Source organism: Oryctolagus cuniculus, chromosome 4, assembly GCF_051225735.1.
Source record: "Oryctolagus cuniculus isolate XC-2025 breed Fujian yellow rabbit chromosome 4, ASM5122573v1, whole genome shotgun sequence".
Taxonomy (NCBI): domain Eukaryota; kingdom Metazoa; phylum Chordata; class Mammalia; order Lagomorpha; family Leporidae; genus Oryctolagus; species Oryctolagus cuniculus.
In genome coordinates this window covers 139527597-139555215 of record NC_142870.1, presented here as the reverse complement: position 1 = coordinate 139555215, position 27619 = coordinate 139527597, and the positions used below count along the sequence as shown (strand labels likewise).

Sequence of the window (27619 nt, the reverse complement as noted above, 5' to 3'; positions counted from 1 at the left end):
AATTTGGTGAGTGAACCAGCAGATGGAAGACCTCTCTTTCTGCCTCTCTGTAAATCTGCCTTTCAAATAAATAAATAAATCTTCAAAAAAAAAAAAAAAGGTACTGTAATATAAACCATAGACCAAGGACTTGCAAGGGATTTCAATAGAATTGAGGCTGATAATGTGGCAGAGCAGGTTAAGCCACTGCCTGCAGTGTTGGCATCCCATATGGGTGCCAGTTTGAGTCCCAGCTGCTCTGCTTCCCATCCAGCTCCCTGGTAATGTGCCTGGGAAGGCAGTGGAGGAAGGCCCAAGTGCTTGGGCCCCTGCACCCACGTGATAAGCCTGGATGAAGCTCCTGGTTCCTGGCTTTGGTCTGGCTGTTGTGGCCATTTAGGGAGTGAACCAGTGGATGGAAGACTTCTCCCTTTCTGCCTCTGCCTTTCCTTCTCTGCAACTCTACCTTTCAAATAAATAAATAAATAAATAAGAATTTCAATAGGAAATTAAAAGTAAATTATTTTTTTCTTTAAGAAACTATGTAACAAAAAGCAAGCATATTGAAGAATTAAAAATACTTAAAAGTTTAATACAAAGTACATATTTTTGTCAAAAATGTTTCATCTGAATCAAATCAACCACTAGATCTAATTTCTAAGTTATGGGATATATGTGAGATAAAAGACCAAGCTAAATGACACTACGAGGCCGGCGCTGCAGCTCGATAGGCTAATCTTCCACCTTGCGGCACCAGCACACCGGGTTCTAGTCCCGGTCGGTGCGCCGGATTCTGTCCCAGGTGCCCCTTTTCCAGGCCAGCTCTCTGCTGTGGCCCGGGAGTGCAGTGGAGGATGGCCCAAGTGCTTGGGCCCTGCACCCCATGGGAGACCAGGAGAAGCACCTGGCTCCTGGCTTTGGATCAGCGCGATGTGCCGGCCGCAGTGCGCCAGCCGTGGCGGCCATTGGAGGGTGAACCAACGGCAAAAGGAAGACCTTTCTGTCTCTCTCTCTCACTATCCACTCTGCCTGTCAAAAACAAACAAACAAACAAACAAAAACAAACTAAATGACACTATGAGCAACAATAGTTAAACTGACAATTCTACAAAATAACTAGCAGGACTCATCAAAAATAAAAGGCCAAAAAGTAAGCTCAGTAAGGTTGTAGGATATAAATCAACAAATAAAAAATAAATGTGTTTCTATGTCCTAACTTGGGAATCATATTTAAAACACAACTACCATTTATAGTTGCTCCAAGAAAAATAAATACTTAGGTATAAATCTAGAAAACATGTATATGAACTGTATGATGCAAAAAAAAAAAAAACCACTGATGAAAGAAATAAAAGATTTAAATAAACAGCAACATAACTGTGTTCATGGTTTAGAAGATAATATAGTAGAGATGTCAAACCTCAAATTAGTTTATAGGCTTCATATAATTTCTATCAAAATCCCTTCCACATTTTTCATAGACATATCCTAAAATTTATATAAGGTCTTTTGCATAAATGATGCCAGAGCAACTGAATACTCCTAGGCAAATATATGAAACCTGATTTAAATGTCATGCTTTATATAAAAATTAATTCAAAATGGATTACTGATTTACTGTACAAGGAGATAAACTATAAAACTTTTCCCAAAAAATGAGACAATGAGGATCTATGGCTATGTGTATTTTTAGACCTGATACCAAAGGCATAAAGAAAAAATCTGATAAAACTGGACTTCATCAAAAAAGTAGGTGAACAGCATTTTGATGATTAAAAAATATTCCTCAGGATTGTTACAGAAAAGTAGATACCAACAAAGGGAAAAAAACAAACTGGCATTGATTTCTTTCTCATCAACAATATTCAAGAAGAGATGTATGTGAGCTAAGGAAAAAGGATTATTCCTCTAAAATTCTAAATTCATGTGTGAAGAAAACCGGGGGGAACGGGAAAGATATTTTAGACATGCAGTAACTCAGAAAACATAACACCCACCCATTTTTTTCTGAAAAAAATTACTTCAGAATATTCTTGCCACATGGAAAGTAACAAAAGAACAAGAAATCAGGAAGACAAGGTTTACACAAAATAATGGTAAAAAATAACAAATAAAAGCTTAAATAACTATTCTTGATAAAATGATTCTGAACTTGAATAAAATGTGAATAAATTATTCTTAAAGTTAAAACATGTATTTTAAAAACATTATTACTTAAATGAAGCATAAGAGGAACATGGTAAAGGTAAGGTCTTATATGCTATCAATTATTCTCAAAAGAGAATTATATTTGCTTAATTATATTTACATTAATAATGTAATGATAACAACTGCTAAGGAAAGAATTAGGATATAAAACTTCCAAGGGGTAGTGCTGTGGCGTAGCGGGTAAAGCTGCCATCTGCAATGCTTGCATCCCATATGGGTGCTGGTTCGAGTCTTGGCTGCTCCACTTCCAATCCAGCTCTTTGCTATGGCCTGAGAAAGCAGTAGAGGATGGCCCAGGTCCTTAGGCCTCTGCACCTGCATGGGAGACCAGGAAGAAGCTCCTGGCTACTGGCTTTGGATTGGTGTAGCTAGAGCAGTTGCAGCCATTTGGGGAGTGAACCAGCGGATGGAAGACACCTCTCTCTCTCTCTCTCTCTGGCTTTCAAATAAATAAAGAAATCTTAAAAACAAACAAACAAACAAACAAAAAACCTTGCAAGCTATTAAGAGGATAAGAAGGGAAAATGAAAGCAAAACACAACATATGCATCTAAAATATCTCAAAGGATTTACAATAAACTCTCAATACTGACATTACTTTGAATGGTGTGATTAAAGACTTATTTCACTGCGGTGGTAAATGTTCTCAGAATAATTTTATCAGTGAAAAAAAAATGAATCAATAAAAGCCATAAAAGCAAATAACTGTAAGTTTAAAAATGATAAACCAAATTTTACTTACTTAGTTTCTCCATCTGATACAGCCACAACTCTAGCTTCTTCAAGGTGAGGCCAATTAACAAAGACAGACTTTCCAAGTACAGATGAAGCTACATTTTCTATACTCTTAAATTAAAAGCAGAAAAGTTCATTCATGCATTAGGTCCAAGAGAAAACTTTACACAGGCAACATTTTTCAATCTCCAATTAATTTTTTAATTTGTTAAGTGATCAAGTTGGAGTAGTTTTTACAAAATTCTATCCAGTTGTAAAATTTCATGATTCTACTAATTAGACTCATATCTTTATTTTTCTCATGTTAACTAAGAAAAGTGAGGAGAAAAAGAAATGTCTAGAAAAGGGCTATTCATCATTTCTCAAGAAATAGATATTTAAAACAGAATGTAAGAAATATAATTTAATTTCAATTTGTGCTAAATATAATGGAAAAAAGAATAGTAGATTTAAAATCAGGAGACTAAGGTCCAAATTTAGGTTCTCTCTCTTTTCAGTCATAATAATCTTGGGCAAATCATCCATCTTAAATAATTCTCAGTTTTCTTTTGTGAGAAGAAATGATGTCTACCTTACAATGCTGGGGATCAAAGAAAATAATAAACAAAAAATGTTTTACAAACTGAAAAATTCTGTACAAATATTCTGTACAAAATTTCTTAAAGTTTTAGTTTTAAACTATATTTAGGCCGGTGCAGCGGCTCACTAGGCTAATCCTCCGCCTTGCAGTGCTGGCACACTGGGTTCTAGTCCCGGTCGGGGCGCCAGATTCTGTCCCGGTTGCCCCTCTTCCAGGCCAGCTCTCTGCTGTGGCCCAGGAGTGCAGTGGAGGATGGCCCAGGTGCTTGGGCCCTGCACCCCATGGGAGACCAGGAGAAGTACCTGGCTCCTGCCATCGGATCAGCGCGGTGCGCCGGCCGCAGCGTACCAGCCATGGCGGCCATTGGAGGGTGAACCAACGGCAAAGGAAGACCTTTCTCTCTGTCTCTCTCTCTCTCTCACTGTCCACTCTGTCTGTCAAAAATAAATAAATAAATAAACTATATTTAAGATGTATTATCCAATTTATACATATAGATAGACAACAATTTGGTAGTAGAAACTAAAGTTTAAATACAAATTTTCATTTATTTTTTATTATCCTTAGTCATTATTAACAATCATTTCTTTAACAATTAAAGATTACTTTTGACTTTTGAGTAATTACTTATTTTTCTATTCAGACATTTCTTATTGTGAACTTACAAAACAGAAAAACTATTTTGACAAATAAACAAGTTATCAATAGAACAAGCTTCCCTTTTCATTATATACGTCTATATCTGATTTAATTCTTGTACCCTTTTCTTCAGTTTTTGTTGAAAAGTTGTCTCCTTTCCTAGGTTAAACCTTTATTTATGCCTGGAAAAACTCCCTTATTACTTCACATGGGGTCTAGTTTTCAAAACAGCCTTTTCCTCTTCAGTGGCTTTTAGATCTCCTTTCTCCTCCAATTAGTGTTATCTCCTGTCTTTTACATGGATCTTGCTTGATGATTTCCTCCTTCTCTACTTCCAGTTATTATTTGTTTCTAGCTCTCTTTTCAAAGAAAACTTGACCAATCACTTATACCTGCTATCATTATTCCCTCTCTCCTAGTTCTGGCCTTGTCCTTAGGGCTTGGGACTTCTGCTTGCACCAGTTTACTGGAACAGAATTCTCAATGGCCAAAACTGATACTCTATAGCACAGATTCACAGATCTTATTTTAGTTTTTATTTTTCCTGCAAAAATTGTGCAGCATACAGCCTTTCTCCATGCTTTTGTGATACTACTTGGCAATCATTCTTTCTTACTTTTCTGTCACTGTGTCACTTTTACTAGCATTATTTTGAAACTACGCACACTTTAGTGTATTTTCTTTAGGAAAATGAGCCACAAGGCTCCATTCACCAGTTCTCAATTTTATTTTGTATAGACCTACCTCCCTTGAAGCTCTAGCTCTAAGTATCTAATGGTTTATTAAAAGCCTCTATAAACTTTTTTCTCCTGAACCACTGAACACAAAAGATGATCCATTTTCTCAATTATGTATGATGGTATGTAATTAGTACTATTCTAAATGCACAAAAGATACACTAATTTATTACATATAAAGAATGATTTAGAGAACTGGGGCTCATATCTCTTGTAGAAAATTGGGTGAGAAAGGCTAGAGGTACACCTCCTGTTAAATATCCCATTACCACCTTAAATTTCTATTATATTTATCATTAATCTTCCTAAATCAGCAACTTTCTTCTTTTCCCTTTTCTAGTCCAGTACAATGTAATTATCTTTAACTAGCTTGGGTATTTCAGTCATATTTACTATTTTGTTCCTCTTTTAATTACCCATATTTGAACATAAATAATGTTAATTTTACTTTATCTTGTTCCTCTAGATCTATGGCTATTTCCACAGTTTATGTTCTTATAGTCTAATGCTACAATCTCTGAATTTGCAGGCTTTCCCATTATCTTCCACAAATCTTTTGTGCAATTTAGTTTAATATACTGCCACCAAATTAATCTTCACGAAAATACCAATTTCAAGATAACAATCATGTAAAAAAAAAAAGTTCAAACTCCTTAGCCTGGTATTCAAGGTCTTCCTCCATAATTTGACCTCAATCTGTTTTTTCAACCTTATCTTCCACTACTTCCCAACACAAGTCCTCTGCTTCAGTCAGGTTTATCTATGCCTTCTCGTCAAATATATCACACTTATTCTAACAAAAGAAAAAGTATTAAGAAATATTTCAGACATACTAAAAAACATAAAAGAATAAGATAACATACTGCATTTTTTAAAAACTAAAATCCCCATCTCATGTTTCTTTCAGGTAAAATGCCTTTCTTCTCTTCTCCTTTGTCCTAAAGGGTTTTTAGCATCCAGCTCAAGACTATTTTCATCTACAAGCCTATAGTGTTGGCTCATTTCGTTTTCAAAATTCCAGGAACAATTTTTGCTTATGGTACCACAATTATTTAGTTCTTAAATTGTTATATAATTTGTGTATATGTTTCTTAGCTTTATCCTTATTTAGATTTTGAATTTCTGGAGTTAACAGCATGTTACACCTCCTTCGTAAATACTTCAGCACCTATAAATAGTTTTATGCCTAGTAAGCTTCAGTAAATGAATGAGAAATAAAATACTCACAAGTTCATCTGAGCCTGTATTCATTAAGATTTCCAACATCATGTTTTCACCACGACTGCTTTGCTGGAACACTTGAACACCACTTTTCTTCAAAAAAAACTAAAAGAATCATAAAAATTTAATTTTAACGCTTTTTAATCACTTTGCATTTAATAAAGTAAAAGAGCTCTGAACCAAAAAGTCACTGACATTGTGTTTGATGTGTTTCAGAGAAGGAAATCCACAGAAATACAATGCTTTCTGGTCAACCTTGGTTATTTTGTTCTTATTTATGTCTACACGCCAAGCATCTAATGATATTATTTTGTACCTGGAAAATAAACAAAGGCATTTCATTTAAAATTCATACAATACAGTCAATTAGGTTTTTAATTTCCTTTGAATATTTTGCAAGAGTCATTCTTACTACTTAAGAAAAACACAAAGCAGGCAAAGCTAGCTCCTCTGTTATTGGGCCAGATACAATCATGAATATAGATTACTAAGCAGAAGTTTTCCCCCATTAATTTTAAATAAAACTAAAATATTTATATATATATATTTATTTGAAAGGGAAAGAGAGGTAGAGAGAGAGAACAAAAGATCTGCCATCCACTGGTTTATTCCCAAACACCCACAATATTTGGGTTAAGTCAGGCCAGAGCCAGTAGCCAGGAACTTCATCCTGGTCTCCCACATGGATATTTGGAAGGAATCAAGATCCTGGGCAATCACCTGCTGCCTCCCAGGCACATCAGCAAGAAGATGGACTGGAAGTACAGAGCAGCCAGGAATTGTACTAGGCACTGATATGAGATGTGAGTGTACCAAGTGGTGGCTTCACCCACTATGCCATGATACCTGCTCTTATAAGGAAAGGATAAAGCATAACAAATCTTTATATTTTTCATGTTCTGGGACCCAGGATAGGAAATTAACATTTTTAGGGGCCAGCGCTGTGGTATAGTGGGTAAAGCTGCCGCCTGCAGTGCTGGCATCCCGTATGGGCAATGTTTCATGTCCCAGCTGCTCTACTTCAGATCCAGCTCTCTGCTATGGTCTTGGAAAGCAGTAGAAGATGGCCCAGGTCCTTGTGCCCTTGCATCCGTGTGGAGATCCAAAAGAAGCTCCTGGATCCTGGCTTTGGATCGGCACAGCTTCAGCCATTGCGGCTGTCTAGGGAGTGAATCAGCGGATAGAAGACCTCTTTCAATCACTACCTTTGCCTCTGCCTCTCTGTAACTCTTCCTTTCAAATAAAAAGATTAATAAATCTTAAAAAAAAAAAAGAAAATTAACATTTAAAAATATTTATTTATTTGAAAAGCAGAGTTTACAGAGGGAGAAACACATAAAGACAGAGAGATCCATCTTCATCCACTGGTTCACTCCCCAAATGGCTGCAAAAGCTGGAGCTGGGCTGCTCTGAAGTCAGGAACTTCTTCCAGGTCTCCCCTATGGGTGCAGGGGCCCAAGCACTTGGACCATCCTCTGCTGCATTCTCAGGCACAATTAGCAGGGAGCTGGATTGGAAGTGGAGCAACCAGGACTGGAACTGGTGCCCATATGAGAAGCCAGTGTTGCAGGCCGTGGTTTAACCTGCTATGCCATAATGCTGGTCCCCCAAATTAACATTTCATAATACCAATTTCATCTTTTACTTTGCCTTAACAAGAGGAAAAATCATAACTGGGAGATATCTGCTTTATTAGTAACTCAACTGCTGACTGGGCAGATTGAAGGGAGAGTGAGAAAGGAGAAAAAAACGAAGACATTTTAATGAAGAAAAGAAAGGAAAAAAATGGATCTGAGGTAAGAAAACATAGAGGCTTAATTTTTTTTCCTTTGTCCTACTTGGGTAGTTAGCAGGAATAAGATACTAAATCGTAGTGTATCTAATGCTTGGAGCAGAGACAAGGAAAATGGAAATAAAATGCAGACAAAGAACTTTTGGGGAGAGGAAAACATGGCAGAAACACTAAAGAGAAAAATTCACAACTTTAACAGAAGGAAAGAGAGAAGTAGAATCTCATTAAAGTAGAGAAAACGGTTTATAGAAACAGATGTTAAGAGATGCTATGATTCTTGGCAAGCTGGATATAACTCATTAATTAACAATGGCTATATATATGAAACTGTCTATTAATTCTTCAAATAGATATTCAACATCATGTGTGTGCATGTGTGTGGGAGTCAGGGCATACTTTTATTGCTGTTAAAAAAAAAAATTACCAAACAACATTACCTTGTACAACATCGTTCTATGGCAGGAAACTTTTCTGGCCATGGAGAGGGGTAGGTGAACTCTGTTTCTCCATCATACCAACACATTAGGCACTCGCTATGTTGGTTTCTTTTCCTCTCTTCCTTTTTGAGGGAGTGATTACAAGCTTCCATTGCTTCCAACAATCGCTTCTGAATATAAAGATTGAAGAGGAATGTTAGCAGCATAAAAATTCTGTGATCTCGGGGCTAGCACTGTGGCATAGCAGGTAAATTCTCCACCTGTGATGCCAGCATCCCATATGGGCAGTGGTTTGAGTCCCAGCTGTCCCACTTTGTATCCAGCTTCCTGCTAACACGCCTGGGAAAGCAGCAGAAGATGACCCGAGTGCTTGGGCCCCTACACACACATGGGAAACCCAGAAGAAGCTCCTGGCTCCTGGCTTCAGCCTGGCCCAGCCCCAGCCATTGCAGCCACTTGGGGAGCGAAACAGCAGACAGAAGATCAATTGATCAATCCCTCTTGTCTCTCTCTCTCTCTGTAACTCTTTTAAATAAATAAATAAATAAGCAAATCTTTTTAAAAATTCTGTGATCTCAACATACAGAACAAATATTTTCCAATCATATACAGAATCACTATTTGTATTCTTGAAAAGCAAATTCTTAACTAATGGAAAAATCTATTTCATGAAATAAAAAACTGACATTATTTATTTCTTTCAAAGGTCTCTAGAATATCGCTGCCACTGCAGATTCCTCTGAAGATACTACTCTTTTCTTTTTTTCATTTTAAAGATTTATCTGTTTAAATGAAAGGCAGAGTTACACAGACAAGGAGAGACAGAGGGAGAGATCTTCCATCCGTTGGTTCACTCCTCAAATGGCCACAATGGTGGGGACTGGGCCAGGCTGAAGCCAAGAGCCAGGGTCGTCTTCTGGGTCTCCGATGTGGGTACAGGGGCCCAAGCAGTTGGGCCATCTTCTGCTGCTTTCCCAGGCACATAAGCAGGGAGCTGGATAGGAAGCGGGACAGTGGGGACTCAAACCACTGTAGATATGGGATGTTGGCATCACACGTGGAGGCTTAACCTGCTATGCCAGAATGCTGGCCCCTAAGCTATTATTCTTCACAGTAACTGCTAAAGTGCAGATAAGTGCAGTAGCACAGAAATCAAAGTTTAAATGTGAATTTATGATTAATTATTACCTAATTCACAGAGCATTCTGTTTCTTTATAAATTCTGCAGTGGTATAACAATATCTACCTTTCCAAATTAACATGTAACTCCAATCAGTGCTTTAAAGTAGTTTCTTTAAAAAAAGGACAAAAATGATGTCAGTTTACATATGAAAAAATGAATTTATGAACAGCAAAAAGGAATTTGGGACTTGACAGAGTGTCAAGAACATATAATGGATGTACATGCTAATTAATTGGATCATAATGTTACATACATGCATTTAAATATCAGACTGTACACCATAAGTATGTACAATTTTGCCAATTATGAAAACATATATTAAAATATATATAATGGGGAAAGATATAATCTCTTCAATAAATGACGGGAAAATTGAAGAGCCACATGTAGAAGCAAGAAATTGGACCCTCATCTTACATCATATCCAAAAACCAACTCAAAATGAACTGAAGACTTTAAGACATGAATCTATAAAACTAGCAGAAGAAAACAGGGAAAGTTTCTTGACACTGGTCTGGTTAATGATTTTTTGGATATACCCACAAATGCACAGGTAAGAAAAACAGACAGACAAGTGTGAATTTGAATCAAAAAGCTTTTTCTTCATACAGCAAAGGTAGCAATCAACAGAGTGATAATGGGAGAAAATATCTGTAAATTTTAAATCTCACAAAGGATTATTATCTAAAATATAAAAATTAAAGCCCCCCCAATAACCCAATTATAAAATAAGCAGAGGACTTGAATAGACATTTCCCAAAAGACATACAAATGGTCATATGTATTATGAAAATACACTCAACATTACTAACATCAGAGAAATGTAAGCTAAAACCACAATGAGGTATCATCTCACACTTGTTAGAATGGCTATTATTAAAAAGACAAAAAAAATAAAATTGATACCAATACAGAAAAAGGGAACACTTTCTACATGTAAATTAGTATATAAATTATATATTATGTATAGAGTAATAACATAAGTTAGTATAGCTTTTATGGAAAACAGCATGGAAGTACTTTAAAAAATTAAAACTAGTGTTTGATCCATCAATTTCACTACTGGGTATACAGCCAAAGGAAATGAAATCAGTATGTCAAAGAGAAATCTGCAATCCCATGGTTGTTACACTATTATTCACAACAGCCAAGCAACAAAATCAACCTAAGTGTCCATCAATAGATGAATAGATAAAGAATATATGTAACGGATCTCTGTGAGACCTCAGTGGAAAGAAAGGGCCATCAAAGAAGGATGTACTCTTCTCTGAAGGGAGGAAAGAACATCCACTTTTGCTTATGGCCGTGTCCAAATACCGATGGAGTCTATGGTCACAAAAGGCTTCCATAGCCTTGGCAGTCTATGGCAAGAACCTCGAGTGATCACTACATCACAAATAAGAGTGTTAATTGTTAAAAGAATAACAGAAGTCACTGTGCACTTACTCCTCATGTAGGACCTCCATCCTTAATGAGTTGTACTATGAGAATTGACTGCAAATCTTGTTCTCAAACTGTACTCTATATGTGTGTGGGGGGGTGCAAATTGTTGAAATCTGAGCTTAACATGGAGTTGGTCCTCTGTATCTAAAATCAAACTAAAAATGAACCATAATGAAGAAGGAGATGGGAGAGGGAGGTGGGATGGGAGGTGGGGTGGGAGGGTGGGTATGGGGGAAAGAACCACTATATTCCTAAAGTTGTATCTATGAAAAAAATGCATTCATTAAATACAAACTTAAAAAAGAAATATATGTAATATACACAGCCCACACTCACAATGGAATACTATTCAGCCCTAAAAAATTAGTATGTCTTGTCATTTGTGACAACATGGATGGACCTGGTGGACATTATGTCACGTCAGACACAGACGGACAAACCCTGAATCACTTATGTGTGGAATCTAAATATGTTGAACTCTAAAAGTAGAATAGGGGACGAGGATGTGGTGCAGTAGTTTAATCCTCCACCTGCATTGCCAGCAACCCATATGGGCATTGGTTCTAGTCCCGGCTGCTCCTCTTCCGATCCAGCTCCCTGCTATGGCCTGGGAAAGCAGTAGAAGATGGCCCAGGAGCTTAGGCCCCTGTAACCACATGGGAGAGTGGGAAGAAACTCCAGGCTCCTGGCTTTGGATCAGCCCAGCTCCGGCCTTTGTGGCCCTTTGTGGAGTAAATCAATAGATGGAACATCTCTCTCTCTTTCTCTGCCTCTGATAACTTCACCTTTCAAATAAATAAAATCTTTGAAAAGAAACATTTTGTGGCATATCTTAAATATATACAATTTTCTGTCAATTACACCTCAGTAAAACTGGGGAAAAATATACTCAAATTAAGAACCAGGGAGAAAAACTGAATAATAAGACAGTGACACTTTTTATCATCAATAGATTGACAAAAATTAGAAAAAGCAATAGTAGAAGCAGCAAAGTGAGCACTCAAATATTGCTAGTGCAAACTGAACCAAGCTTCTTGAAAGGTAATCTATTAACTTCCACTAAAATGAAAAATGTACATTTCTGTTAAGCAATCCTGCTTTTGGAAGTTAACTTTATAGAAGGTTCATAATACAGAAGAATATATTTAAAAAACACAAAAAGATAGAGTGAACATATTCTGCAGCAATTAAGATGCTGCTTGGGATACACTCATATCGGAATGCCTGGATTTGAGTTCTCATTCTGCTTTTGATTCCAGCTTCTTGATAATGTGTACCCTGGGAGACAGCAGGCAATACCTCCAGTACTTGGGTCCCTGCCAACCATGAGGGAGACCCTGATGGAGTTCATGGATCTTGGTTTCAGTCTGACTTAATCCAAACTCTTGTAGGCATTTGAGGAGTGAATCAACAATGGGTGATAAGTCTTCCCCCTCTTTCAAATACATAATTTAAAAAATTTTAAAAAACCATTTATTTTATTTATTTGAAAAGGCAAAGTTACAGAGACAGAGAGGGAGAGACACAGAGAGATCTTCCATCTGTTGGTTCACTCCCTAGATAGCTGCAACAGTTGAGGCAGAGCAAGGCCAAAGCCAGGAGTTTCATCAAAGTCTCCCACGTGAGTACATGGGCCCAAACAGTTGGTCCATCTTCCACTGCTTTCCCAGGCACATTAGCAGGGAGCTGGATTGGAAGTGCAGCAGCAAGGTCTTGAACTGGTGCCCAAATGGGATGCAGGCATTGCAGGTAGAGGTTTAACCCATTATGCCACAATACCAGCCATTCAAATAAATAATTTTTAAAAACTCAAAAAGAGTACATTAATACATTAGCACTTGTATCACAAAACTACACTCACTAGCCAATGACACATGAGGTAGCTGACTATCCATAAGGGTTTTGGGTGAATAAGTTTTGGTACATTCATACTATGACATATACTATCAAAGAATGTGTAAGATTTCTATCTACTAACCTGATGGGATATTCATAATATTTTTATTATAGGAAAGAAGAAGTTGTAGAAAAAGACTTATGTGTCCCATTTAAAAAAAGCCAGGACTAAGAACTCAATTCTGGTCTCCCACAGGATGGCAGAAACCTAAGCATTTGGGCCATCATCTACTGCCTTGCATGCACATTTGCACTAAGTTGGATAAGAAGTAGAGTAGTCAGGTCTTGAACAGGTACTTGGATACAGGATTTATGCATCCTAAGTAGATTGGAAGTAGAGGAGCTGGGATGTGAACCAGTTGTACTCTGGTGTCACAAGCAGTGGCTTAACCTCTGTGCCACAATGCTGTCCCCGCAAAAACAAACTTTCTATAAATTGTTTATGTTTTAATGACTACCTTAGAATAGAGAGAGACTGTTATTTCATAAAAAAGTTAACTAAATAGTAGTAAACCAAATAAGCAAACATCTCTCATTCTCACACACACACACACGTACCACCATGAGTATGAGTATATCCATCTTTACACATAAAACCTTTTGCTATTTGTAGAAAAAAATTAAATTTATAATACATACAATAAGATTCTAAGAGAGAAAGTGCTTAAGCTTTTTATTTATATAACTGGGGGGAAAGTAGACAATTCTACTAAAGACAAAATTGTATAAGTACACAGCTTTTAGCCAGGTACAAAGGAAATATTCAATCAATATTTGCTGACTGAAGATAGCTTGTCACTCTTTTCCTTGGATTATACATCATGGGGTAATGCTGTCAATGATAGGACATTATGCTAGACAAGTGACAGCCCTCTGAGACTTTTCCAAAATAACAATTTAAGATTCACAAGATGTTACAAAATTAGTACAGAATATTTCTATGTACCTTTGACTAGTTTTTCCCAATGGTAACATCTTACATTTAGGAATAGTTCATTACCAAACCCAATGACAATGAAAGAGGCACAACACCATTAACTAATATACTAATTTTTACAATTGACTTTTTGCTTTTGGTACCTGGCACCATAGAACTTTTATCATACACATACTTTCATGGAATCATCATTAAACTTGGTATATAGAACTGTAATACCGGCCGGCGCCGCAGCTCACTAGGCTAATCCTCCGCCTAGCGGCGCCGGCACACCGGGTTCTAGTCCTGGTCGGGGCGCCGGCTTCTGTCCCGGTTGCCCCTCTTCCAGGCCAGCTCTCTGCTGTGGCCAGGGAGTGCAGTGGAGGATGGCCCAGGTGCTTGGGCCCTGCACCCCATGGGAGACCAGGAAAAGCACCTGGCTCCTGGCTCCTGCCATCGGATCAGCGCGGTGCGCCGGCCGCAGCGCGTCGGCTGCGGCGGCCATTGGAGGGTGAACCAACGGCAAAGGAAGACCTTTCTCTCTGTCTCTCTCTCTCACTGTCCACTCTGCCTGTCAAAAAAAAAAAAAAAAAGAACAAACCTGACCCAGTCCAAACTGCTGACTCAGAATTGTGAGCAAGTAAAGTGACTTTAAACTGTACCCATCTCTTGCTCATATCAACCTCCTCACCTTGCACCCATAAATAAATCAGATGAATCAGATGGAGCACTAATAAAAAATGCATAGATGTGAAAGGAAGTCTCACACAAGCTCAAGCTGAAAGGACGTGTGTGTGTGCATGTGTATATATACGTGTGTATATGTGCAAAGTTCACACCTTACAGGTTAAGCTCTTCCTGCTTATACTACTAGAATTTGAGCAATAATTCTCTATGAGGCACAAATTGGTCTCATCAATATCTCTCAGCTCTGAAAATCCTGCCATGTATCCCAATTTGATGTTTCCACCATTACTTTCTCTGATTAAAGTATAACAGGAACTTTGCTTTTCATATCTACATACCTATTTTCAGATACCTTACTTTGCACATAAATTCTGAGCTTATAGTTTTTGTTTACAAAAACTATAAAGAATGTAGTAATTCTGTTGCTACAAGTTTTTATCAGAGGTATATCATAATAAATCTTTTTGAAACTACTTAAAATGTCCTTTAGGTTCTCAAGCTGAAAAGAAACATCATTCACAAAGAATTAACGTGATAACTGGATGAACAGCAATAAACATCTATATGGAACTAAGTTTGCATACATGCAGGCAATAATGACTATCTCATAGCTTAGTCCTCTGTCTAGTGGCCAGCAAATGTCTTTTTACAAGCAACAAGCACCCTTATTTAAAAACTAGTAAGATGTTGTAGAACTGTTCAAATTTTTATATTTCTTTGTTACTTGTGTATTTAAAGAAATGTTGGATAAAGAAATTCTTTGAAAATGTTGAATTTGTTGGTATAAAGTTGTTCAAAATATTCCTTAACTATCATTATGTGTAGGCTCTATAGGATAGTTCCTCTAATATTCCCAATATTGGCAGTTTATGTATCTCCCTCTCTCCCCTCCATCCTCACTTTTTTTCTTGATTCATATATCTAGGAATCAACGTTCAGTTTCATTGATTTCTCTCTGCTGTTGGTCATTTTCCCTGACTTATATTTCTATCTTTTGTTATTTTTTCATCTGCTTAGGCAGAAGCTTGGATAACTTTCTTTTTAAAAAAAATTTATTCGTTTGAAAGGCAGAATGAGAGAGAGAGGAAGACACAGACAGATGTGCAATTGCCTGCAAGAGTCAGGTCTAGGCCAGGGGGATTCCATCTGGTTCTCCCACCTGGGTGGCAGGAACCCAAGCACTTAAGCCATCATCTGCTGCCTCCCAGGCCCATTCCCAGGAAGCTAGATTGGAAGTACCGAGTCGCTGGGACTTGAATCAAGCACTTCAATATGAGATGTGGGCATCCCACATGGCCATTTCTTTCTGTTAACATATTTTTAAAAGATTTATTTACATATTTATTTGAAAGGCAGAATTACAGAGAGAGAAGCTGAGAAAAAGAGAGAAAAAAAAATATCCCATCTGCTGGTTCACTATTCAAATTGCTACAATGACCAGGGCTGGGTCAGGCGTAAGCCAGGAGCTAGGAATTTCACCTGGGTGAAGGGGTCCAAGCACCTGGGCCATCCTCTGCCGCTTTCCCAGGCACATTAGTAGGGAGCTGGATCAGAAGTGCAACATCCAGGACTCAAACTGGCGCCCATATGGGATGTCAGCATCACAAGTGACAGTTTTACCTGCTATTCCACAACACTGGCCCCGCAAGAGGTCACTTAACCAACCATGTCACCATGCCTGCTGCTATATAATTAAAAAAATTTTTTCTTGTTCTTAATTTAGAACATTAAGTTTCCTTTTAAGCTCTACTTTAGTCAAATCACAGTTTATGATAAGCTGTATTTTCATACTCATTCAGATAAAATATTTTTAAAGCTTTCCTTTTATTTTTAAATTTTCCATTTATTTCCATTTTATTTGAAAGGCAGAGAGAGAGAGAGAGAGGAGAGAGAGAACCCAAACATCTGCTGGTTCACTATCCAAATGCCTACAACAGGACAAATCCAGCAGCCCAGATCTCAATCCAAATCTCCCACAAGGGTGACAGGGACCCAGGTACTTGAGCCCTCATTTGCTGCCTCCCAGGATGTGTATTAGCTGGAAGCTGGAATGGCAAGGGAAGCTGGGACTCAAACACATGCACTCTGATATGGGATACTGGTATCCCACGTAGCACCTTAATCACTGTACCAAATGCCTTCTAATTCTAGTTTTAATTTCTTCTTTCATCCAGAGATTATAGAGAAGTGTATTATTTATTTTCAAAATATTCAGAGATTTTCCAGATCTTTGTTACTAACTTCTAATTTAATTCTACATGTTCAGAGAATATTCTCTATATGATTTCAATTCTTTTAAATTTATTAAGACATGTTTTATGGTTCAGCAAATAAACTTTGTGAATGTTTCTTATTCACTTACAAAGAATATATTTTGCAGTTTTTGGGTGTAGTGTTCTATAAATATTAATGTAGCTAAATATGCATCTTGCATTATTCAAGTATTATGTATCTTTACTGATTTTTTTTTGTCTTCTTGTGCTACTGATTCCTCAGAGGCAAGTATTGCTATTTCCAACTGTTTTGAAATCAGCATATGAAATAGTTATCTGTACCCCCATGTTTATTGCAGCTCAATTCACAATAGCTAAGATATGGAATCAACCCAGATGCCCATCAACTGGTGACTGAATAAAGAAGTTGTGATATACATGCATGACAGAATACTACTCAGCCAAAAAAAAAGAATGAAGTCCCATCTTTCACAACAAAATGGATGCAATTAGAGAATATTATGCTTGCCAGTCAGTCCCAAAAGGACAAATATCATGTTTTCTCTGACTTGTGATAACTAATACACAGAATACAAAAACAATGTGATGTATATGAGTGAAATTGACATTTTGAAATTATTATTTATAATCCTTGTCTATACTCCTCAGGAACAGTGGTATTTCTCCTTACTACTTGTTGAATTCTTTAGTGGAAGACTAAGCTTGTGATTATAAAGCAAATTGAAAGTATGTCATTATAAAAATTAAAAGAAAAATAAGAAAGGAAGGAGGAAGTACCATTATGTTCTCTAAACTGTATTTACAAAATACATGAAATTTGCTCCAATTACATATAATACATATATGTATAATACATATAAAATTACATATGTATATATGTGTGTACACAATAATTTCATATACTTACCTCATCAATAAAAGGTATTAATACCACAGCTTCCCATTCCTGTTGTTTCCCATTTAGGTCTGTTTTAAAATCAGGTGGATAATATTCTATAATTGGTGAGTCTTCACTGGTCATCAAATGCTGTAAAAATAAAATAGTATAATATGAATCAGAATATCAGTTTAGATCTTTGTAAATATATTTGTAGCATTTCCTCATTTTAGTTTAAAATTTTAAGCAAGCTAAATTTTTATATCTTAGATATGTTATACTTCCTATATTTTTTGATTTTCTACTATAGGATTCTTATTTCATTAATATTTATCAATGACCTGTTTTACTCTGGGCTTTGCTGTTTTTCATTTTTTAATTGTCTTTTCACATTACAAGACCTACCACATAAATTCTATTTTCACACTAAACTTCATTTCAGTTCATTAAGAGGCTACTAATTGTCTTCTTTTTTTAAAAGATTTATTTTGTATTTATTTGAAAGGCAGAGTTAGAGAGAGAGGAGAAGAGAAAGAAAGGAGGGAGAGAGGGAGAGATAGATCTTCCATTTTCTAGTTCACTCCCCAAATGGCCTCAATGACAATGGCTGGGGCTGGACTATGCCGAAGCCAGGAGCCTGGAGCTTCTTCCAGGTCTCCCAAGTGAGTGCAGGGGCTCAAGTACTTGGGCCAAACTCTGCTGCTTTCCCTGGCATATTAGCATCCAGGACTTGAACAGGCAACCATATGGGATGCTGGTGCTGCAGGAGGTAGGCTAAACCAGCTAAACCATAATACCAGCCCAGTCCTCCAATTTTAACCTCAAATTAACAATCTACTTTTGTGTCCTAATCAATTGGTTGCATTAAGTAATCTAACAACTGTCATTTGAATTTAAAAAGAAAAAAAAATCCTAAAATCCAAGAGTCAGTGCATCACTTGTATTGAAGAGAAACATTCCAAAAACACATTTTTATTAAAGATTATATAACAGAGGTAGACAAAGAAAGCATAAAGATGTCTTATGGGAAATAACAATGAAAGATTATATAAGAAATTATTATTTTAAGAAGATATTTATTTGAAAGGCAGAACTACAGTGAGAGTGAGACACACACACACACACACACACACACACACACAGATATTCATTCCTGGTTCACTCTTTTTTTGTTTTTTTGACAGAGTGGACAGTGAGAGAGAGAGACAGAGAGAAAGGTCTTCCTTTGCCGTTGGTTCACCCTCCAATGGCCGGCGCGGCCGGCGCGCTGCAGCCGGCACACTGTGCTGATCCAAAGGCAGCAGCCAGGTGCTTCTCCTGGTCTCCCATGGGGTGCAGGGCCCAAGCACCTGGGCCATCCTCCACTGCACTCCCTGGCCACAGCAGAGAGCTGGCCTGGAAGAGGGGCGACCGGGACAGAATCCGGCGCCCCGACCGGGACTAGAACCCGGTGTGCCGGTGCTGCAGGCGGAGGATTAGCCTATTGAGCCACGGCGCTGGCTTGGTTCACTCTTCAAATGGCTGCAACAGCTAGGGTGGGCCAGGCCAAAGCCAAGAGCCTGGAAATTCAACCATGTCTCATATGTGGGTGGCAGGGGCCCAGGTACTTGGGCCATTGTCTGTTGTCTTTCCAGGCACATTAGTAGGGAGCTGGATAGGAAGTGGAACAGTAGGGCCTTGAACCAACTCTCATACTGGATGCCAGTGTTGCATGCTGCAGCTTAACCTGCTGTGTCACAATGCTGGCCCCTCTAAAATTACTACTATTTTTATTTGACAGGTAGAGTTATAGAAAGTGAGAGACAGACAGAGAGAAAGGTCTTCCTTCCATTGGTTTACTCCCCAAATGGCCACTACAGCCGGTGATATGCCTATCTGAAGGCAGGAGCCAGGTGTTTCCTCATGGTCTCCCATGCGGGTGCAGGGGCCCAAGCACCTGGGCCATCCTCCACTGCCCTCCCAGGCCACAGCAGAGAGCTGGACTGGAAGAGGAGCAACTGGGACTAGAACCCAGCACCCATATGGGATGCTGGCGCCGTAGGCGAATTAACCAAGTGAGCCACAGCGCTGGCCCCTAAAATTATTTTGAAAGAAATAAAACAGCAAACTCCCAGGTGATACTCAAAATACTTAATAAGCAACACTGCATGGAACTGAGCAATTAAAACAGATGTGGCTGTAAAACACTTGCAGGGTCATCCTCCAGAGTAGTTGAATTTAAGTATCTGAAGAAAGAAGTATCAGTGTATCTGAAGAAATAAAAATAAGCATCCAAAAAACATATGAAGGAAGTCAGGAGCCAGGATCAAGGATAAACTAAGGTTCAGAATGATGCAGAAGAGTTCTAACATTGTTAAAGCAACGGGGTCTGTATGTGTGTGTGCATCTGTTCACAGAAGTTCTTCAGACTATGGAAGGACAAAAGTCTGAAATGGACATTTGGTTCAGTGGTTAAGAAGCTGCTTGGGAGACTTGCATCCCATATTGGAGTGCCTGGATTCAAATCCCACTTCTGCTTCAAATTTCAGCTTCCTGCAAATGGCTACCCTCACAGGCAGGGGGTGATGGTTCAAGTACTTGGACTCCTGCCATGCATGTGGGACACCCAGACTAAGTTCTGGGCTCCTGGCTTTGGCTGGCATTTGAGGAGTGAACCAGCATATGGAAGATCTCTCTCCATCTGTCTTTTTCTGTCTGCCTTTCAAATAAATAAAATTTTTTTTAAAAAATAGAAATAGATACCCTTACCTTTAGTCAGCCTAGTATGTTTAGTGTATCACCCTCATTAATAACATTTCTCTTGATACGTGAAATGTTGTATTTAAATATGAAATATACATGAAATGTTAACCAGAGGAAATCCTTTCATTTTACAATTTGATATATGAAACGTTTAAAATGCAACTATACTCATTAGATGGGTAATAGTGCTGTAAATGACTTATTAGAACCACTCATATTCATAAGAAGTAAAAGAAAAGAGGAATAAATATTGTTTAGACCGAAGTAAAAGAAAAGAGAAATAAATATGGTTTAGACCAAGTAGATAGCTTCTGATTTTGTCTGTTTTACTTTCTTCAGTGTTGAGACAAGTTGATGTGCTTTAAACGGTTTAAAAATAAAGAAGCTGGGTTCTGAATGGTTTAAGGAGTTCATTTGTATTTTTAAAACAAAGCTGACAGGGCCAGCAATGTGGCACAGTGGGTTAAACCACTGCCTGCAGCACTGGCATCCCTATGGGTGCTGGTTAAAGTCCTGGCTATTCTACATCTGATCTAGTTCCAGGTTAATGCTCCTTGGAAAGCAGCAGAGGATGGCCCATGTGCTTGGGCCCCTGCACCTACATGGGAGACCCAAAGAAGCACATGGTTCCTGGCTTCAGCCTGGCCCAGCCCCAGCCACTGTGGTATTTTGGGGAGTGAACCAGTGGATGGAAGTTCTCTGTCTTTCCTCCTTTCTCTCCCTATAACTCTAACTTTCAAATAAAAAATAAATTTTAAAAAACTGATTTTAAATCAAGGAATTACTTTTTAAGAGATGTGCTAAATATTATATTTAAAATGAAAATAAATATATTTAGTTACTAAATAAATTTGCAGACTATTATTTCTCAGTCTGGACAAAGAGTTATGAACTACCAAAAAGCACATAAAAACATTCAATTCTAAAACCTACCTGGTAACATGCAGGAAGCAAGTTTTTGCTAGCTGCTGGAAGTACAGCAAGAAGCTGTTCAAATGGCTTAAAAGGTTTTCCAAGTTCAAAATGGATTTTGAGTGTACTAATATTTCGGATATCAGATAGGAAAGGTGCATAATGATAAGGATAATACCTATAAAACAAAATGTGTTTTAAGCAACTAGCAACTCCACAAAACAAGTCAATATTAAGCACGTACTTTCCCCCATGTTTTATTTTTAAAATATATAGCAGTAGTTTTAAAGAAACACAGTAATACTCACAAAAATAAAGTATTACCATATGAATGTAAGAAATTAGCACCACTGGAAAAATTAGATCAAACAATGGTAACAAATATTACAGTTCCCTGATTTTCAAGGTGTTGTTTCACATTTTTAAGATGGTATATTATCAGGTAATTGAAGGAGCCATATAAGGTAGTGCTCCTTTTAATTCCCAAAACGTTGATCATGAATCTTGCAATCAATAGACTGGAACAGAATTAATGATGCAGTCAGAAGTACTTCAGTTGGTCACTTGGACCAACCCTACATTGAAGGGGCTAGAAACAGCTAAAATGTTCTGATAAAAACCCCAAAGAGCTCATGAGGACAGAGTAAAGAAGAGTAAGTCTGAGCCAATGTAGCTATTACCAATCAGCTTTAAGAACTTTTATCTTTGAATCAGTTATGCACATTAGTGAGTTTGTGATAAGGATTAAACCATATATCAATCACACATTAATTATTTTTAATATCTTCCCTTTAACTATATAATACCTAACCTTTAAGAATATTTTTACAAAGCTTCAACACAATTTATAATTTAAAAAAATATTCTCTTAATGTTTGACTCAGGATACAGGAAAGAAAGGGAGGGAAGAAAGGAAGGACATGTCTTATAATCCATAACTATGGACCTAAGGAATACATTTGAAAAGTATGGGAAAGTCTGGTAGGAAGAATGGCATGTGAAATAATGGGAAATGTGTACAATGGAATTAGATACATATGGATTAGACTGTATACACTTGGGAAGATTACTTAAGCTTTCTGAACTGCAATTCTCTTATCTGTAAAAGGGGAAAAAAAGCTTGCTTTAGACAGTTATGAAGATAATATGAGAACATATTTTTCAAGAGACTGGACTTAATGCCTGGATACAATAGCAATAACTCACACTTTTTTTTTCAAACACAAAAAAGGTAGGAAGAAAACCTTTACCTAAGCATAACACAGACTCAGTAATTACCAAGACTATGTCATACTTGATTCATTTTGATAAAGAACTTTAAATTCTTAAAATTAACAAAGACCTTTTATTGTGAATCATCTATTAGGGCTGGAGGCATTTTTGTTATACAAAAGTCTTTCTTAGTGCTTTAATTTAAGAAGAGATTATCTGTATTTCTTTTAAACTTGGTTGTTTAAAAAAATATGGCATAAGTAGAAATGAAAGGAAAAGATATTCTTAGATGGGATTCTAGTAGAATGAAACATTACTAAAAAACAAAATGCTATTTTTGTTTTTAGTCTCTCACCAGCTCCAGGACTGAACTCCATGATAGTAATAGTGCAAAATCCACTGTATTGCCTGAACATAACATGCAGCTTGATCAGCCAGAAAGTCACTAAAAACAGAAAGGAATATTTTTATTACAATATTATTTTTGAGGAGAGGCTAGTGACTTTATGGCACATGTGCTGGCACCACACTTTAATTCATATGGTTAATTTAAGCAACAAATTAGCTAAAATTCACAGCTAAAAATTCAAAAATATTATTTAAAAAATTCTATCCTATCATTTACAGGACATACCTTACAGTTTTCCTAAGTACTCAAATAGTTAATCCTGCTATGCATATTTAATCAGCAAACAATGCCTCTGGTTTAAGTTTGAAGATTTAGCCAATGAAACTTCTGATAAAGTGGCACTGACATTCTTAAACTGCGCAGGTGGGGTTAGGAAAAAGGAATGGGGATCTTCTTCATTTCAGAAGATACTGAAGACTAACATAGAAGCAAAGCAGGGGCCGGCGCCGTGGCTCACTAGGCTAATCCTCCGCCTTGCGGCGCCGGCACACCGGGTTCTAGTCCTGGTTGGGGTGCCGGATTCTGTCCCGGTCGCCCCTCTTCCAGGCCAGCTCTCTGCTGTAGCCCGGGAGTGCAGTGGAGGATGGCCCAAGTGCTTGGGCCCTGCACCCCATGGGAGACCAGGAGAAGCACCTGGCTCCTGCCATCGGATCAGCGCGGTGTACCGGCTGCAGTGCGCCAGCCGCGGCGGCCATTGGAGGGGGAACCAATGGCAAAAAAGGAAGACCTTTCTCTCTGTCTCTCTCTCTCACTATCCACTCTGCCTGTCAAAAAAAAAAAAAAAAAAAAAAAAAAAAAAAAAAAAAAGTAAAGCAGGAAAATCTTTTTATTATTATTATTAATTTGAGAAACAGAGTTAGAAACAGAGGGAGAGAAAGAGAATTCTTCCATCTGCTGGTTCACTCCCCAAATGGCTGCAACGACTGGAACTGGGTTGATTTGAAGCCAGGAGTCAGGAGCTTTTTCTGAGTCTCCCACATGGGTATGGGGGCCCAAGCACTTGAGTCATCTTCCACTGCTTTCCCAGGCCATTAGCAGGGAGCTGGATTTAAAGTGGAGCAGTCAGGACTTGAACTGGTACCCATATGGGATGTCAGCACTGCAGCCGCAGGCTTAACCTACTACCAGAGTGTTGGATGCAGGAATATCTTTAAAATCTGGTTGTAGCAGCCAGAACACTCTTTGGCTTTATCTGCCAAACAGTATTCCCTCTAATCACTTCTTTCTCCAAAACTAAATGTTGTAATTTAAGGCTTAGGTAAAATAGATGTTCAAATGACCAAAACAACGAAAGAGAACAAAAATAATCTTAGACTTTTTCTATCTCCTGGGTCAGCAGGTATTTAACCTAACAGTTACAATGCCTACCTCCCATTTCACCTGGGTTCAATACTCAGCTCTTGACTCCAGCTTCCTCCTTAAGAGACCCTGGGAAGCAGAGGTAATGTGGTTCAAGATAGTGGGCTCCTGTCATTCACAGGGGAGACCTGGATTGAGTTCCTGACTCCCAGCTTTGGCTTGGCCCAGTCTCAGTTGTTGTGGGCATTTTAGGGGTGTCTGTCTCTGTCTAATAAATGAAAACTTCTTAAAAATAAAGAAATTCTATACCTCTATATCTTTGGGAAGTGTGCTTGTGAACCTGCAATTTATTTTCTTATTATAAAAGAAATATTTCCTCAGTGTTGAAATCCTGAATGATGAAGAAAAGCATTTTTATCACCTTGTAACAATCACTACCACATTTTGGTCTGTTTCTTTTCAGTCTTTTTTTCTATACTCAGTTTTTTAAAAAAAAATTTTAAAGTAACGAGAGTATACTATATATATGATTTTGTGTTGTGCTTTGAAAATTTGTCTCTATTAAGATACTATAAGCATCCTTCCAAACTGTTAAGAATCAGTCATAGCAATTCTGCAGATCTGGGGAATGGTGGAAGTGACAGAGGTAATGATCTGCTGATGCTGAAGCAAAGGCTGACCACAATGAATGTTCTTACTGAACATTTAGATAATTTCCAACTTTTTAATATATAATAACTTTATAATATATTGTGGATCACATTCTCTTTGGTAATTTTTAAAACAGGAATAGAACGTATGTCAGAATTAATGTTACTTTCTCCAAAAATAGTCAAAAGATCTACAATAACTTTGTAAAATCAAAAAAATCCCGGCCGGAGTCACGGTTCACTAGGCTAATCCTCCGCCTTGCGGCGCTGGCACCCCGGGTTCTAGTCCCGGTCGGGGCACCGGATTCTGACCCGGCTGCCCCTCTTCCAGGCCAGCTCTCTGCTGTGGCCTGGAGTGCAGTGGAGGATGGCCCAAGTGCTTGGGCCCTGCACCCCATGGGAGACCAGGATAAGTACCTGGCTCCTGCCATTGGATCAGTGCGGTGCGCCGGCCGCATCGCGCCGGCCGTGGCGGCCATTGGAGGGTGAACCAACGGCAAAGGAAGACCTTTCTCTCTGTCTCTCTCTCTTTGTCCACTCTGCCTGTCAAAAAAAGAAAAAAAAATCCCTTTTCTCCCACTCTTAGAAAAATTATGCTCTTTACTAGGAACTGCAAGACCTAATTTTTTCTACTTTCCATAAGTAAAAGCATTAGTAAAAACATACTCAGACACTATATCAACTCCCATCTTCGTCATGTAATATGTTCTTTTATATTGTCTAAATTCGGTTTCAAATAGGTCATCATCTTCAGTCTCATCTTCTAAATTATCTGGGGGAAAAAAACAGAAAGATAATGACTGACAATTATGAATATCTTGGATTTCCACCTAACACTTTGAGAAATGCATATCAAAGAAGATGTTTACACACTATCATAGAAATCTGTTCTATCATTATTGAATTATTATTTGTCAAAGGAATAACATCAAAATACATAGTCTGTACTCACCCTTAGAAGTTACTACTTCATTTTTGTCTAAAGCAGCCCAACATATAGAGTTTTCTTGGCCCTATAAAAATTATAAATTAACACGAAATGAATGGCAAAGCATTTCAAAGTGAAATATTAAATAGGGAGATTTAAAAAATACTAAAAAAAGGTGAAACAATCATTAAAAATAAACCTCAGGTAATATAGTTTCGGTTATCACTGTTTCCCCAAACTATGCATTTCTATTATGTAGAACTTAGCTTTCAGGCCTTTCAAAGACACACAATAAGTAATTTTTACCAGTATAAAATATTTAGCTAAATATGTTTTCCAGGAAAAATACACTTTAAGAATATTTCATTTACTTAGAAAAGAGTATTTAAATACTCAATATAAAATCCTTTTATCATGTTCCAATTTTAATATTTTGATACATCTAATTCTGGGTTGCTGTTAATACAGTGTGTTTACGTTTGAATTCAATGGTTATATATATTACCTATTTTCTGTATCTTTGAATCCTGTCATACTTAAGACTCTTACTATCTATATTCCACTTCATTTGTCTTCCATAACAATTTTGCTTTTCTATAATTCTCCCATCACCACATCTTTCATATCCCACCCATCTATTTTTCCTTCTTGTGATCTCAATCCTTTATTTTCTCTTTTCTAATTGCTAATCTACTGCCAGTGACTTCCAATAGTTCTTTGAACTTCCTTATTTACATTTCCTTTTCGTCATCCAATCTAGGGCCTCTGTTAACACTCCATGCCAGGGCCATTCCTATAGTTGTTAAGTTGACCACATATGCCTGGAAGACTGATGAAGTTTAAGGACTGAGATGAGGGAACCCAGGATTACTGAGATTTAAGTTTTGTGCATACAGGTTACCAAAATGTTGCAGAGCCTGTTTTCTTTAGAGTAACCAAACAGTAGAATGCTGACTGGCTGCTGTTTCATTACAATGAAGAGCTAGAAACAGAACTCACTGATTTTAAATAATATCTTTCAAATGATTGTTTTTTATTTTTACAGCTGAAAAAATGAAAGGACACCTAAAAAAACAGACACCTTTGATTTTTTCTTTTCCTTATAGTTCTTGGCTTCTTCTGCTGCAATACCCGCTGCTTCATTTAGGTACTTGTTACCAACTTTGCTTTCAAACCACTTTAGGTCCACAAAAACTTCACTGAAGTGCTCCCGATCAAACTGCACAGAAATATTTAAATTCATTTAAAACGAATTTAAGTATATCTGGATGAATACAAAGTAAGCTTTTAATAGTGACTACTACTACTAGGGAAAAGTAATTTGGAGAACAGTACTTTTTTATACACTTGGAGACTTCATCTTTTACTCAGAAAATTAAAAATGAAAAACAAATAAAAATAATTTAGGTGAAATTACTTATATAGAGGAAACAACTGGAAAAGAATTTTAAAGTCTCTTTCTTCCGGCATCATGTAATTTGTTACTGACCATTGTGAGCTATCCCGGGACAGGGAAGAAACTGTTAGTTACTTACATCTGATAGTTTCACAAGGTATTTTTCAAATCGAGGTAAGTTGAGATGCCCACTTTCATTAATATAACCTGAAATGAACATGATCTAAATTTGTATATTATTTTTTCTAAGCAATTCTATAATATTCTATCCACAAAATGCTGATTATTAACATTCCACTAATCAAGAAAAACACTCAGTGTTGGGCTATACATAAACTGGTCCTTGTTTTTATGACCTTTGTTTACCATAATGTAAATTTAAGAAATTTAAGGTTCTCATAAGCAAAATATAAGAAATTCCAGGTTTTCATAACTGTAATTTCCAACATTTGGTAATAATTAATTAAATTTAAAATGTTGAGGAACTTATCTAGATTATTCAGTTTG

The 27619-nt window shown here is 37.4% G+C and overlaps 1 protein-coding gene across 13 annotated transcripts in view; it reads right to left on the bottom strand.

Moving 5' to 3' along the window:
- The window catches only part of XRN1 (5'-3' exoribonuclease 1), a 122002-nt gene that overhangs the window by 68149 nt on the left and 26234 nt on the right, over positions 1-27619 (bottom strand). For all 13 annotated transcript variants that reach the window (XR_016232749.1, XM_008266280.5, XM_008266277.5 and 10 more), the window contains exons 9-19: positions 27252-27319; positions 26798-26935; positions 25741-25801; positions 25455-25560; positions 22786-22875; positions 21240-21396; positions 17595-17714; positions 8329-8498; positions 6295-6415; positions 6106-6204; positions 2930-3033 (exon numbers count right to left, since the gene is read on the bottom strand). Coding sequence is in view for 12 of the 13 variants with exons in the window: in XM_008266280.5 (XP_008264502.3) it covers positions 2930-3033; positions 6106-6204; positions 6295-6415; positions 8329-8498; positions 17595-17714; positions 21240-21396; positions 22786-22875; positions 25455-25560; positions 25741-25801; positions 26798-26935; positions 27252-27319 (1234 nt within the window). In the remaining variant the exon portion in view is untranslated. The remainder of the gene's footprint in view (positions 1-2929; positions 3034-6105; positions 6205-6294; positions 6416-8328; positions 8499-17594; positions 17715-21239; positions 21397-22785; positions 22876-25454; positions 25561-25740; positions 25802-26797; positions 26936-27251; positions 27320-27619) is intronic.